Source organism: Parasteatoda tepidariorum, chromosome 10 (assembly GCF_982258835.1).
Source record: "Parasteatoda tepidariorum strain Cologne lab strain chromosome 10, Ptep-v5.0, whole genome shotgun sequence".
NCBI lineage: Eukaryota > Metazoa > Arthropoda > Arachnida > Araneae > Theridiidae > Parasteatoda > Parasteatoda tepidariorum.
The window spans coordinates 9,320,333-9,334,808 of NC_141764.1; the positions used below are offsets into that span (position 1 = coordinate 9,320,333).

Below are 14,476 nucleotides of genomic sequence, written 5' to 3' on the forward strand. Positions count from 1 at the left end.
TGGAAGGTTAAAGAAAAGAATTTAAAAATAGTGGCCTAAAATTATATTTATTCACTTACTTAGCTGTCCCTCAAATGGATCACACAATATTATTAGAGCTATATCTTTATACAGCATTCCTCATTAATCTCTAAATAATATGCTGATTAAGTGTGGTATAAAAGACAAAATTACCTCATATAATCAACAAAACAAAAAACACTTTGTATTTATGTAAGCAGACAAAGGTGAATTGGATATTGATTAAAACAAGCATAACTCAAGATTCATCTGAGTCTGGAGAGAAATATTGAATACCAAAACAGTAAATTCCTGATTATCTGAGACCTTTGGAACCAAGTGTATGTTGTATAATCAAGGGGCATTTTCAAGCTAAATGTATGAACATTAAACTAAGATAGGTGGTTGCCACTCAAATCTGGAAAAAAATTTACTGTGCAAATTATTCACCAGTATAGCTCAACAATTTTTAATTCCTGGAAAAACTTAAGAGAAAAAAAAAGAAACAGCTGAACATACTTAAATAATGACAATGTAAATTAAAGAGTTATATATTCCTCAAACAGCACTTAGAGTGCTCACTAGACTAAGAAACAAATTCACATTTTCCGTTATTTTAATTCCCCGTAAAAGTAAATAGAAGCTATAATCAAGTTTAAAAAAATATATACTAAATAATGCTACCATCTTGCATAAAAAAAAAGTCCTATTGATGCATTTTGTTTTCTATTAGTCTGCTTTTAGATTCCTCATCACAGCTGTAATTGGGTAACATCAATTGAAAAAATGCTGAAACATGTGTCAGAAAGGGTGTTGTATAATTGGGATTGTGCAGTAACTAAATCAAGTGTTTTGAATACAAAGACAATTAAATCTATGATATGTCAGTAAAAAAATAAAACACTTTATTATTAAAAATAAACTCCCAAACCTTAATAAATACATGTGTCTTTAGTAAAAAAAAAAATTATTATCAAACTTCATAAGTGTATGTCAGTCCAGACTCTTTTAACACTTTATCGGTTTTTCGGTTTAAACGTTCAATCATATCCTCATCAAAATAATTCTTCCAGTCACCAATCTCTCCTAGAGGGAAAAAAAGGTTTCCTGTCAATATTCCACTCTGAGAAATAATATATCCATTTTCTATTAAGCAGATACTCATATATGTTCATTCCAAATTAAAAACAATATTGATCTAAAATAGAATTGCATTTACTTTTCAAAGGTGCCAACATTCCAAACTAGCTATCAGAAATGCTAAATTCACTTCAGGGTAATTTCAATGTATTTTTACTACTGAATTCTATATAAGGTATATACTTAATATAAATAATACTATGCATGAATTTAAAGTTAAAAAAAAAAGTGATGTGTTACTTTTTTTGGATTTTTGCTGTAAACTATAAAATTCCATACAAAAACTGTAATCTTGATTAGAAAATCGTACCAGTAGGCACCTCTGAATATTCAATTCCTTTCCCCGTGGAGGAAAAAGAATTTTGTATATGCTTCTATGCTAACCTTGCAAAGTGAGATGAAAATTTTTTATACTTTGTTGGCCGGGTTGGCATGATTTAAATCTGACTTTTTTAAAAAAATTAATTCTAAAATATTTTTTTAATAATATAATTAATAGAAGTGATATATTTAAAGAGGCATATTTTGAGTGTGCTAAACACCTGTGAAAACTATCTTTTGATTATGAATTTTTAAAATGTTTTTTGAAATTTACTCTACTGCATAAAGACAATCTTACTTGCAGTAGACTACAAAACATTACAACATAAACTTAACATAATAAATAAAATTGAAAAAAGAAGAAATAACGTTTACGAACTGAAGAACACGTATTTAATGCATCCCTGATTAGCATGTTCACAGTGGCGCTACTTGTGCCAAACTTACATACCGATCGTGGAATTTGAATCATTTAGCTGTGTAAACAAGCATACCAAATTTACTTTATCAAGCACAATTCCTTCTTGATGTTGGGATTTTTTTTTTTTTTTTTGTCAATGTATTTCAGCTATAATATTGTTTCTAAATAATAGTAAGTATTATTAGTAATGCTAAGCACATTAAAAAATAAAAAATCTGATTTGAGTCAAATAAACCAATTTTTTTTAAAAATCACCATTTTTGCCAACCTTTTTCTTGGAATGTAATCACAGAAAATTGATAAAAAAGTTCAGTTAGTTTCGTTCTTTTAACATTATTTGTTATTTTATTAACTCTGTAACTACATTTATCAAGAAAAATTTTTAACTAAATATAAATTGCTTCATAACATCTTGTTGGTATTTTCTTGCGAGTTCTTTAAAAAAAAAATAGGTTAAAGTGGCTTCACTGAAAAAAATAATAATTATAGAAAAGTTTTTAATGGTTACATTTATTTTAACTAAGCTTAATTTCTGAAAGATTAAGTTACTTCGGTTGATTTATTAGCATAGCTGCCAACCCTTCTGCATTTTGCAGAAGCTTTCTGCATTTTTACTTATTTTACCTATTTTTTCCTCTTTTATGCGCAGAAGAGAAGATCTTCTGCATTTTACCCATCCTCCTGATAGCTAGTATTTTCTTTAAGTCAGACGTCGCTGTTCCTCTTGTAACAGCCTTTGGCAGGGCCGTAACTACATTTTTAATCAAGAATTAATAAATGAATATTGTACCATCAAGTAGCTGGTCAAAAGTTTTTTTTAAAAGATATTTCCTTTTTTGTTTAAAAAAAGATGAGTACTGCTTTTTTATGCTCATATTAAGTGGATTTACAAATAAATAATTAAAATCCGCTTCTTTTATAAATTTATTGGTAATTAGTATGCGCTTGCGAATCTTCTGCATTTTTAGGCATTTCTTCTGCATTTTTTTTGTCCATCTTCTGAATTTTTATAACTAGAGGTTGGCAGCTATGTATTAGTAAATTTACTATGTCAAAGTAATGCATTCTTCACGTCAGTTTTAAATAACCAAACATAAATAAGTGTCTTTTAATTTTATACCAATAACAGTCATATAGTATTAACTCTTAAATTAATATCTTTATAAAATTATCTTAGTTTGTCATATTTTAACACTATTTTAAAAAACGTTTTCTGAAAAATTTTATTACAGATTTAAAGAAAATATAAAACTTCTTTTTATCTAATAAATGTGGTTTTTTATATATATATATATATATATATATTTTTTTTTAATTTAATAACGGCACAGGAAAAAAAAAACACTTTTTTTTTGTTGCAAAAATCCATAAGTTAAATATGATTTAAAAAACTGTTTTAATATAAATTGAGATTTTATAAATAGAAATTGGACAATAATTTTAAGTGAAATCATATTATTAAATGATTTAACTTGTTATGAAATTATAATTACTTCAAGTCTCAATGTTTTGCAAGTGCAAATACTTATAAACAAATTTGCATTTGCAAAGGGTTTTGAAAACTAGTTTTTTTTTAGTCATTTTGAAGTGGATCAAAAAAGAGAATTTTGTTTTTCTGAACTTTTAAATTTCTGTAATTTATTAACAATTCTGTTCTGTAAAATAAAGCACATTTTCATTTAAGTAACGGAATTTTAACAATAAAAAGGCTTTCTTTAAATGGTTTGGGAGAATAAATTTCTGGCTTAAAGAACACAATCTTTCATTTACAATAGCTCTGTGTAAAGAATACCTAATATACATCTAAATAATATATTTGGAAGTGTTAATTTAGTTAAACACTTAAAAAGTTCTAGATAAACAGTAAAATATAATTGTACACACCTTTACGGAAAAACTTGGCATCTTTATGTGTCTTTAAATCTGAAGACATTTCTAAATTTTCACTCTTGGACATACTTTTAAAATTACAGTGTTCTATGACAGACTTTATTTCTTCAGCTGTTAGAGAAACTTCTAAGAACTTACCAATTTTGTCAATAGAACCAGCTAAATCCTACAAAAAATCAAACAATAACATCAAAAGAATAACAATACCACAAATAAAGTACAGAGTTTATGCATACAAATTTTTCATGTTAAATCTCTAATCATTTTTTTTAAAGCATTCAGAAAGACAATTGGACAATTTTTCTTTTCAAAAAATAAATAAATATGCCTCTTGAAAAATTAGTACAACAATGTCTACACCCTGTAGCAGAATCTAAGTCTACATTGTCGCAGAATGTTACAGCGTTCTGGCAGAAAGATTTTTACTTTTCTTTTCTGCAGAAATTTTCAAAAGATTTTATCTTTTTTTCCAGTTATATTCAAAAAATGCCTTTCTCATGCTCATTGGAAAAAAGGAAATAATTAGTGTGTGATTTTCCAACAAAATGTGAGAATATCGCCCATAATATTAGAATTTAAAAAAAAAAAATACATATTCAATTTACAAAAAAAAAATTTTTTTTTTAAATTTACGCTTCTGTCACTTTAAATTAGCAACATGTATATTTGCTCTTTTTAAGTATCTTGCAGAAAGATATTAGTATTAGAGAGATACTATGCAGAAAGTCCGAAAAAATTCTTCCACGGGTGTCTCCACAAATGCAAATAAACACCAAAATTTCTTAAAAATCACAGAAATATTCAAACTTTTTTCAAAACAAGCCAGGTGATTGAAAATATTTTTTAAAATTTTAGTTTTTTCTAGGTATATTATTAAATATTGTACCGAATATTGTTATGAATTGTATAAACATGTGAATTCTTCGTATGCCTAATGTTAAGGAGCACCCCATTCCATTGAACATCAAGTTTGAAATAAATTTAATTTCACACTATATATTGGCTTACTTTGCCACCATAGTTTATCACTAAACATTTTTGTTTTCCCAGTTTTTAATTTGTAACCCTTGTAAACAAGAATTCAAAAAATAATTTTTCATGACTGTGATTAACTGAGGAACACCATAGATATTATTTACAGGAATCAATTACTAATAATCTACAAATTATTAATCTGAAAGTAATTTAGGATCATTACATGCTTAGTTTTACTATAAGAATAGTTTTATTACATAACTTTTAATTAATAATAATTTAATGCAGATATTTTATTTTTATATATAATTTGGTAGTAAAACTTATGCTTTCTAGTCAATTATGTGATTTATAAATTTAATTTAAAACGCTTTTGACTTTCACACTGAATATAAGATAAAAAGTTGACAGACATATACATGGTAACATTTATCATGTAACATAATTAATGGTTTTACGGGACCTCTAAAATTTCATCATAATAATTATCCGTGATCCCCTGGACAATAAATCGTAAAGAGACGGTATGCTGTTTTGGTTTGGGGGGAGAATAGAAATCGACAATGCCAACCTTCATCTATGAAAAGGTACCTTAACATAGAGTTAACATGTCTTATATACTAGTGAATTGGTTTTGTAATGGTAGATACACTACAGTACTCCACCAGAATTATATCTGTGACAGAATTCGATGAATGGATACTGCTAGTTGATTGATTGCTGTTTTTTGTCAGAAGCCAGGAGAGCTGTATTAAGATTGCCGTACTTTTGCTGATCTCGAGAGCTGTATTAAGATCACCGCACTTTTGCTGATCGCGAGAACTGTATTAAGATCACGGTCATGATCGCTTCTGTGTTGCCATTAACAGTCGAGTGTATACAGGCCCGGCTGTTGTGTGTGATCGAGACTGAGTAGGAACAGCAAGAGGAGGTGGATAATGTCAAAATAAAAGTCAACTGTTCGATGTGGACCATCCATTGAAGTAGGCATGTTCAGATCGAAATGGGCGTTACTGTCAAGATAGGCGTGTTCAGATCGAAGTAGGAGTTTCTGACAAGGTAGGCATGTTCACATCATTTCCGGGTCACCAATTTGGGGAGTGAGTTATTGACAATGTCAACGTTCTTGTATGAAAAGGTACCTCTACATAGAATTGAGTTAACTTGTCATATACTAGTGAATTGGAATTTTAATTTCGTAGTGGTAGACACACTGCAGCACTCCCACAAAACAGCAATGAATCAACTAGTAGTATCCGTTCATCAGATTCTATCACAGATATAATTCTGGTGGGGGAGTACTGTAGTGTGTCTACCACTACAAAAATACAATTCCAATTCACTAGTATATAAGACATGTTAACTCAAATCCATGATGTAGTACATTTTCATAGAGGAATGTTGACATTGTCGATAACAACTCTCCCCACAAGTTTTAAGATTTTGGTTTTTATCTTTTAACTATACATTTTGCAAATTCACACATAATCATGGGCATTACACTTCTTCATTTAAATTCAATTTATTAACTTTTTAAAAAAAAGTCTAACTGTGGCATGCAAACTAACCAATGAAACAGTGCACAGAAAGACTAATATTATTTTCTAGTCGGACCAGCGAATAAATTTTTTTCAATTTCTACCCCTGTAAAACATACCTGTTTTAAATCTTCATAAAACAAAAAGAGAACATTTGAATCATTTCTATGGTTCCAAAATTCTAGATTGTGATGCAAGAATGGACCGTAAGTAGCTGAAAAAATAATTCAATATAAAAATAAGTACACACATGCAATGTACTCTAATATTGTAGAATTTTGTACCTCTATCTTGAAGAAATCTTTCAAAGAATTGATTGAAGGTTCCTTTATATTGTGTTTCTGCGAGCATAACAGCAAAGTGATAATATGACACAGCAACGTCTCTTGGATTTCTTGTTATATACAAAATCTAAAACATTCATTATCGTAAATTACAAAGTATTGTAAAATCTAGACTAAGAACACATTTAATTCTAAATATATTCAATTAAAAGCAGACTAACCAGAAAAATCAAGTACTTTTAGAGATCTAGAAAAAAAGTTCATTTAAATATATAATTTTTAGTATTTTAGGTTATCTTATCTTGATTATCTTACTATAAGCAGTCATTCTGATATATCATTGTTTTTTACTATGGCCTGTGACATACATAAACTTCGGTATCCTGAAACAGGGGTCTGTCTAGATTTTTTCAAGAGGATATTTTGTGAAAATTTAGACATAATTTGTGAAAATTAAAAATTATATTATAAAATCAACACAAAAGTATGGTAAAGTAAGAAAATATTTTGCTACACAAAAATTGACACTACAAATAAAAATCATTTACGGCTGGTAAATTTCCATACATTCAAAAACAATTTTGCTATTGTAAAATTTTGGGCTAAAAATTGTATCCAAATTTAAAAATCACTGTCCATAGTTAAGTTTTTAAATTGAATTTAATGAAAACATGCATTTAACGGTACACTAAATGTTATTGCACTAAAAGTTATTTTAATAATGGGAACAATTTTAACTGGGTCATACAGAAAAAAGTTTCCAAGAAAAAAAAAAGGTTAATAAAAAAATAAAGGTCTATTAGAATAAATTTACAATAGTGTTTAAGATAATGTTCTAATTTAGACTTCCTGTAAAGTTTATAGACAGAGAGAGCCTCATCTTTCATTTTAAAAAACTCAGCGAAAAAAAAGAAGCTTGCTTTGATATGGCGTAAGCGACCGGCTAGACTTTTCACATTGCACTATCTAATCAAACAAGCGCTATCTTTCGTGAAAGACAGCTGCCCGAAAAGCTCTTTTCCATAGATTGCAATGAGAACGGGGTTTGCATGAGAACTTGCTTTTTTATTTGTGAAATTACCATTTTTCCTAAAGTTGAATTTGTGAAGATGCTGCTAAACGGTAGTAAATTTTCCCTGGACAGACCCCTGTGTAAGGTTTATAAATGCATCTTATCTTATACTTAACACAATTTCTTTAAACTGTAATGTGTAGAAAGTGTACTATGACTAAATGTTCGGGTATTTATGATAATTCATTTTATTGAAATTTAAATTATTTTAATTTCAATTAATGAGAAATAATTGTGATGGAAAGGCAAAATTTAGAAAAAATAATAAATTGGAACATTGTATATACTTACCACATCGAAACATTTATCTTAACACGAGAAAATAACTCACTATCTTACAATATACAGTACAGAACCCGTTATCCGGAAATCGGAAAACCAAAAAACCGGAACGAAATTCGATAAATTTTACCGCAATTTAAAAAAAAAATTTTTTTTTCCTAATAGGATTTTTCTTTCTTTTTTGAAAGATGTTTACCTTACCATCATTTCAGAAATAATCATTAGTGTATTACCTCATCGTTTTTTCTTATTTTTAAGATTATTTCAAAATATTTATTTTTTTTAGTTGGGTTTAACACTAAAAAAACGGCTTTTTGTAGAGATTCAGAAAACCGGAAAAATCAGTTATCCGGAATAGCGATAGTCCCGATCGTTCCGGATAATCGGTTCTCTACTGTATATATTCTTCAAAGTCTAATTAAGGGTTTTTATTGTAAGGGTGCATGTCCAAGTATATAGACATGTTGACAGCAATTATGATAATTTTAATGTAAACATTAGTGTGTTTTAGACACAATACACTAAATCAGTTAATTTAGCAATATATTTACACTAAATTCTTTTAAATAGTTAAAAAAAATTAAGATAATAAGAAGATTAAGATTCAGTAATATATTTGCTTAAAATTTAATTCTTTTGAATATTAATTAAGTATTGAATTAATCGGATTAATTATTGAATAACTCTTAAGTATTGAATTAATTCAATACTTAAGAGTACCAAACTGATACCTTTTAAAATAAAAATATTTCCTTTTTTATCAAAAAATAGATGAATTGAAAAAAAAAAATGAGGATGGAGAAAAAGAGATGGTTTTTTATCACATCATGTAACACAAAAGTATTTTAAAATAAACTGAATGAAAAGTAAATATAGATGAATATTTTATTGAGCAACAAAAATACAAATTAAATATTTTAAAACAAACAAAGACATAAAGCTCAAACAAAGATTAACATTCAAATGAGATTCATTTCGGTATCAATATATTTTCAGCTTTAGAATATATTCATATTTAATGAATTATAAGAGATTCATGAATGTTAAATCTTAAAACGGTTTTTTAAGCTACAAAAGATTTTAAAAATCCTTCATTCAAATTTTTTTGTTTCGTAATATTATTTTATTAATATTAGCAAGATTTAAAAAGAAATAAGTAGCAACTGCTGAAAAAAAAGATAGACAAATAAGGTTATATGTTGTTGTTTTTTACTTTATTGTGCTTTGCAATTTAATTTTTTGGAAAGTTGTAGTGGTAATCTAAAATTTTTTTAATGTCCATTTTTTAAAAATTTAGATGTTGCTTGGAGAAAGATGAATTACAATTTTTGTTCTCATTTTGAGATATCCTTGACTTTAATTTTATCTTTTATTTATTTTATTGAGCAAAATGATCAATCTCATCACTTTATTTAATTCAAATTAAAACTGGACTTAATTTCATTCAACAAATATTCTTCAGAATTATTTTTGTACAAACCTTTTATAGAAAGGAAGTTTTATTTATTTTTTTATCGTCGAAAATCAATAGCATTAAGTTCAAAATTGAATATAATAACAGTTTTAAATGGCATGTACAGTAAAAGTAACAGAAAACTGGCAAATTTCGGTAATAAGTAGTTATTATTGAAAAATAACTAAAACTCAGCTGTATAATTGGTATGGGCTAAAGAGAAAAACACTTAAATAAAAATGTTTAAGATAATTAGAAATATTTCAGATAAATAAAAAACATACACCTATTAAAAAAAACTTAAGTTGAAGAAAGAGAAATAAAAAAAAATATATCCTTTTAACAAAACTTTAATACAAAAATAATATTTTCCAGATAAAGATTTTTTATAAAACATTTAAAGAGATAATGTCTATCAGAAACGCTTTTATAACTGCTGCGCTGTCATAAAAAGCTCATAAAAAAACAAGGATAACATATAAAAGTAAAACAGAAAGAAAAAAAATCGATCTCAATTTTTTAAAGAAAATTTTTAAGCTAAACATTTCACTTTTAGAAATACCGTATTTTAAAGAAAAAGTGGAGATTAAAGTGTAATAGAAACCGTATTAATTGCCACATCATAATAAAAACATAAGTTGTTTTTAAAAAGAAAAGCTAGACAGAAACCAAAATAAAAATCTTACTTCTTAAAAATCTCAATTTAACTTTTTCGTGTTGCCGTATTTTAAGAAAAAAGTGACCATTAGATAATATTTTACAATAAAAAAAATAGCTTAAAATTATATTATTTGCATTGTTGGTGAAAGATCTTTGTGAAATACTTTTAATATAATGTGTAATGTAATAATTTTGTCGGTGATTTTATTTTTTAAACTTTCTTATTAAGCTTTGAATAGCTTCATAGTAAAATGTAAAGAAGAAAAAAAACTGTTAGTGTTCCATAATCTCAAAACATCAGATAAAATATGTAATTTTTGCATCTTTAGAGTTTACAATACAGTTTAACTATAAATATACCATTTCCTAATCTTGAACAAGCACAAAAATAGTTCGTTTTTCACTATAGATTCTGTGCAGTACAATGTGCATAAAAAAAGGAACACCCTGAAAAATTTTTGATATACACTAAGGCTTAATCACACACTAAGGCTCAATCTTAGAGGCTTTAAAGAGTGACCTTAAATATGCTAGTTAATTAGTGCAGATGATGTTTAACGTTACAGAGACAATCACAAAAATTTACTTTCTCTGAATAAGCATGCCTTTTTTCCAACAGATTTGGATTTCAGATCTTCAAAAATTAGGGGTAAATAATGTTAATTTTCCATACTACGAGAACTTTATAAAATTCATTCATACAACAATGATTCCATGCAAAATATATTTTTTTATTATTTTACTTAATAATAGTAAAAAAATTAGAATTGCAAATTTTTACATAATTTAAAAAAATTGTATTTGGCAAAATACTGAGGAATTGAATATCAAATTTAGAATTTCTTTAAACTTTGATAACTTTTTTTTTATGCACTGACACAATTATTCAATTCCTACAATTACTAAATTAATGGTTTACAGTTGACATATTAGTTTAATGTGATCCAATTTACAATGCAATAATGTTTGAAAATATTACCCACTTTACATTTCTTCTTATGGATGTCCATTGGTAATAAAGAATAAGGCAAATGAGTCGTAAGTGATCGTGGAGATTCCATAGTTCTAACTGAACTGTAATTTGTTCTTGCATGCTCTATGTATGGAAATTTCTCATCTAAATTTTTTGGTAATGCTTGAAAATGTTTGTTGCGAATAAGGTACACCATTGTTTTCAACCAGGTTGTACCTGTAAACATTTACACAGAAATTTAACTTCCTTGCTGAATATAAAGCACAGTAATAAAAAATATATCATCATTCATAGCAAAGCAATTATTATTGTAGATATTAGGCCTTGATGGAATATATTAAGTATATCTATTTTGAATAATATCGTAGATCTTGGCAATCAGAGAATCGACTTATAGATGGACCGGTAATAAAGTCGGACATTTGATGATTATAAAACATCGTTTCATTATAAGCAATGAGATTAATATAAATAACACTGTATCAATTTACCCAGTTTTGCATTGTCTCTCATCACATTTTCTTTATATATAAAGCAGGGTTCCCACTCTTTAAACAAAGCAAAAATTAAGGACTTTTTTTGAAAAAATTAAGGACTTTTTCGAAAAATTAAGGATCTTAAAAATAGTATGATTGTTTATCATCAAATATACCACCACTGACAGGTTATTTACCTTTCTTAAAAAAATCAATCAATAAAAAATAATTTTATTATAATGTAAGAACTGATTATAATTGTATTAATTAATAAGCTTTGCCAAAGTAGGACCAGTTAAATTTGGCAAACCCGGTTTGGGTTTTTTCAAAAAAATATTTTCAGATTGTTAAATGTTAAAAACGTCTATGAAACTAAACCATATTCCATTTTTAATTATTTCATTGAAATCGTATCGTAAAATTAAGTTCAGAAATTAAGATATGCAATTCTTTTCATACATTTAAAAAAAAAGAGTAAATAAAGAAATTTGAGATAAACATTGAAAAAATCATTAAAACAAGTTTTTATATTTCACTGTTAGACATGCATCTCATATTCAGTTGTGGGCCAATCATGCTAAATATTAAGTTAAGCCAAAAAGTTTATCTCTCTAAAATGCTCTACCCTCAATGCATGGTCTCATTCTAGGTAATAAAATAATGACTTTTTTTAAAAGTATTTTTGTAAGACTGAAAAAATTTTCCCTATCAAGTAATAGTGATGCAGAAAAATTATGTAACTTTAAAAACCTTGTATCAAAATTAAGTACTCTTAAGAGCCCTTATTTTCCAAAATAAAAATTAAGCAGTTTTAAAGGATCGTGGGAATCCTGTAAAGGTTTTTATTAGAAACAATGATTTAAATTGCGAATACAAAAATTTAAGATAACATATTCAATTATATTTCAAAAAATATAAAACAATGATAACTTTTAAAACAGACCATAAATGTACAAATTTTAAAATTCAAAAACATCTATTCGGATTCATTAATGCTAGCAGTGTCGTCATAAAGATTCTACTTTGCAATGGATTCTACTTCATTTTCATCTGCTTAATCCCACAAATACCGTCACTGGCCAAATCATTCTACTTGCTGTAATATTACATGTAAAATCTTAATTATCAGGTGATACTATACAGCTTACTCGACTGAAACCGGTTTACACTTGTTTACGTTTGTGTATCAGTTGGTTAAATTAGACTATATACAATATAAATTCGATTATTGGATAAATTAGTTGTTATATTATATAAATATAGAACATTTATTATATCAGGTCATATAATAATTTTACCAAATTATTAGACACACTGTAGTTTTTTAATAATTACATGTTTTGCAAGAGTTAATATACCATACTTTTATATTTAAGCATACATGTAATGGGTGTTTACATTCAGGAGATTTTTCATATCCTTCCTATTTGTATTTATTTTTAACGTATTGCATTACAATGTTAACCCATTGATACACGAACATAAACAAGTGCATACCGGTTTCAGTCAAATAAAAACAATAAAGCTGTTTAATAGACATACTTTTCTGTTTTTTTTTGTTTTTTTTTTTAATTTCAGAAGTCTTCCTTTTTGGTTTTTTCACTGATTAACTTATACAATCGGCATACAGAAAATAGATATCTCGTAGTCAAAACTATGGATCAAATATGATTGGAACTAATAAATATATATATATATATTTATTGTTACAAGTTATACAATTCAAGTTGGTCCCCTTATGTTACAATTTAATTTCAGTTTTGTTATGTGACATAGTTGTAGCCAAAATAACTCATAGCCACCCCCCCCCCCCAGGCAACATTTTACGCTGCTTTTTTTTTTTTTTTTTTAAATAAGCAAGTTTAAAATCTATTTGGCACCTTGGCAATTGTAATTGACGTGATGGATCTCGATACGGAAATATCCCCATAGTTGGTACAAACAGGTACTGATATGGAAATATATCTCCAAAACTTCATAAAAAAGGAATTTATAAATTAAATAGTACTTTTCATCAGGAATGAAAAAATCCGGCGAACTATTTTTTACGTCATAGCTTTATATATATGATAAATGATATATAGTTGTTTAATTTATTTTATGTTGGCGCATTTATTTATGTAGGTAACATTTCGCTGGTGCTCGGTCAACCGAAAAGTACAAATTAAATTTATAGAACTCGACAAGAAAATCCCTTGAAATTTTTACCGGTTTTAGGATAAGAAACAATATAAACATCATCATCTCTTGCTTCAAATAAACTGGCCTCCTCTTTTAAAAACTTGACAGCAAACGAGGGGAGAGAATAGCCATTACACATATAAACATCAAATGACTCTGCCAATTCTGGATTTTTAGGAAGAGTTTCGTATTTTAAATGCAAAGCCATCACAATTTGTTTTTAAACATCCCAAACTTCGGTATATATGGGTGACAAAATTTCAGTGCAGTGAGCTGAAACACAGTATTTGCAATAATTAATGAGTCTTTTGCTTGAGCTTATAGCTTATTAATGAAGCTTATAGTTGAGGCTAGATAGATAGCAGAAAGTTGTAATTCATTTACGTCGCACTAGAGCTGCAAAATGGGCTATTAGCGACGGTCTAAGAAACATCCCTGAGGATGATACGCACACCCTCGATCCCTGCACAGAATGATCCAAGTGGTCACCCACCCACACACTGACCGCAACCAGTGATGGTAGCAGAAAGTCGCAGTTTTTTCAGGGCCAATGCAGCTAAGCACGCCTTGAAACATCCGAAGCACAGCCGAAGAAGCATCCAATTTTATATAGTACTGAATGTAAGCTTTCTAAAACCTAAAATAATATAGATACAATCATAAATATGAGATAACAAGTTCAGAACTAAATGTGTTCTAAAAAGTAAAATAATATACATTAAAAAGTACTCTATAGAGTATTAAATCAAATCAAATCTATCATGACTAGGACTGGGCGATATTAGAAATTATATATCGTGATGCATCGTC

General features: G+C 27.6%; 1 protein-coding gene across 1 annotated transcript; it reads right to left on the reverse strand.

The window, feature by feature from the left end:
• Positions 1-884: 884 nt before the first annotated feature.
• Positions 885-14,117, reverse strand: LOC107447589 (sulfotransferase 4A1). Its single transcript, XM_016062530.4, has 6 exons — positions 13,694-14,117; positions 11,020-11,225; positions 6,570-6,696; positions 6,405-6,499; positions 3,767-3,938; positions 885-1,086 (listed from the first exon to the last, which is right to left on the reverse strand). Exons 1-6 carry the CDS (start codon positions 13,872-13,874, stop codon positions 974-976), a joined length of 894 nt encoding a protein of 297 aa, XP_015918016.3. The 5' UTR covers positions 13,875-14,117; the 3' UTR covers positions 885-973.
• Between the last annotated feature and the right edge of the window lie 359 nt (positions 14,118-14,476).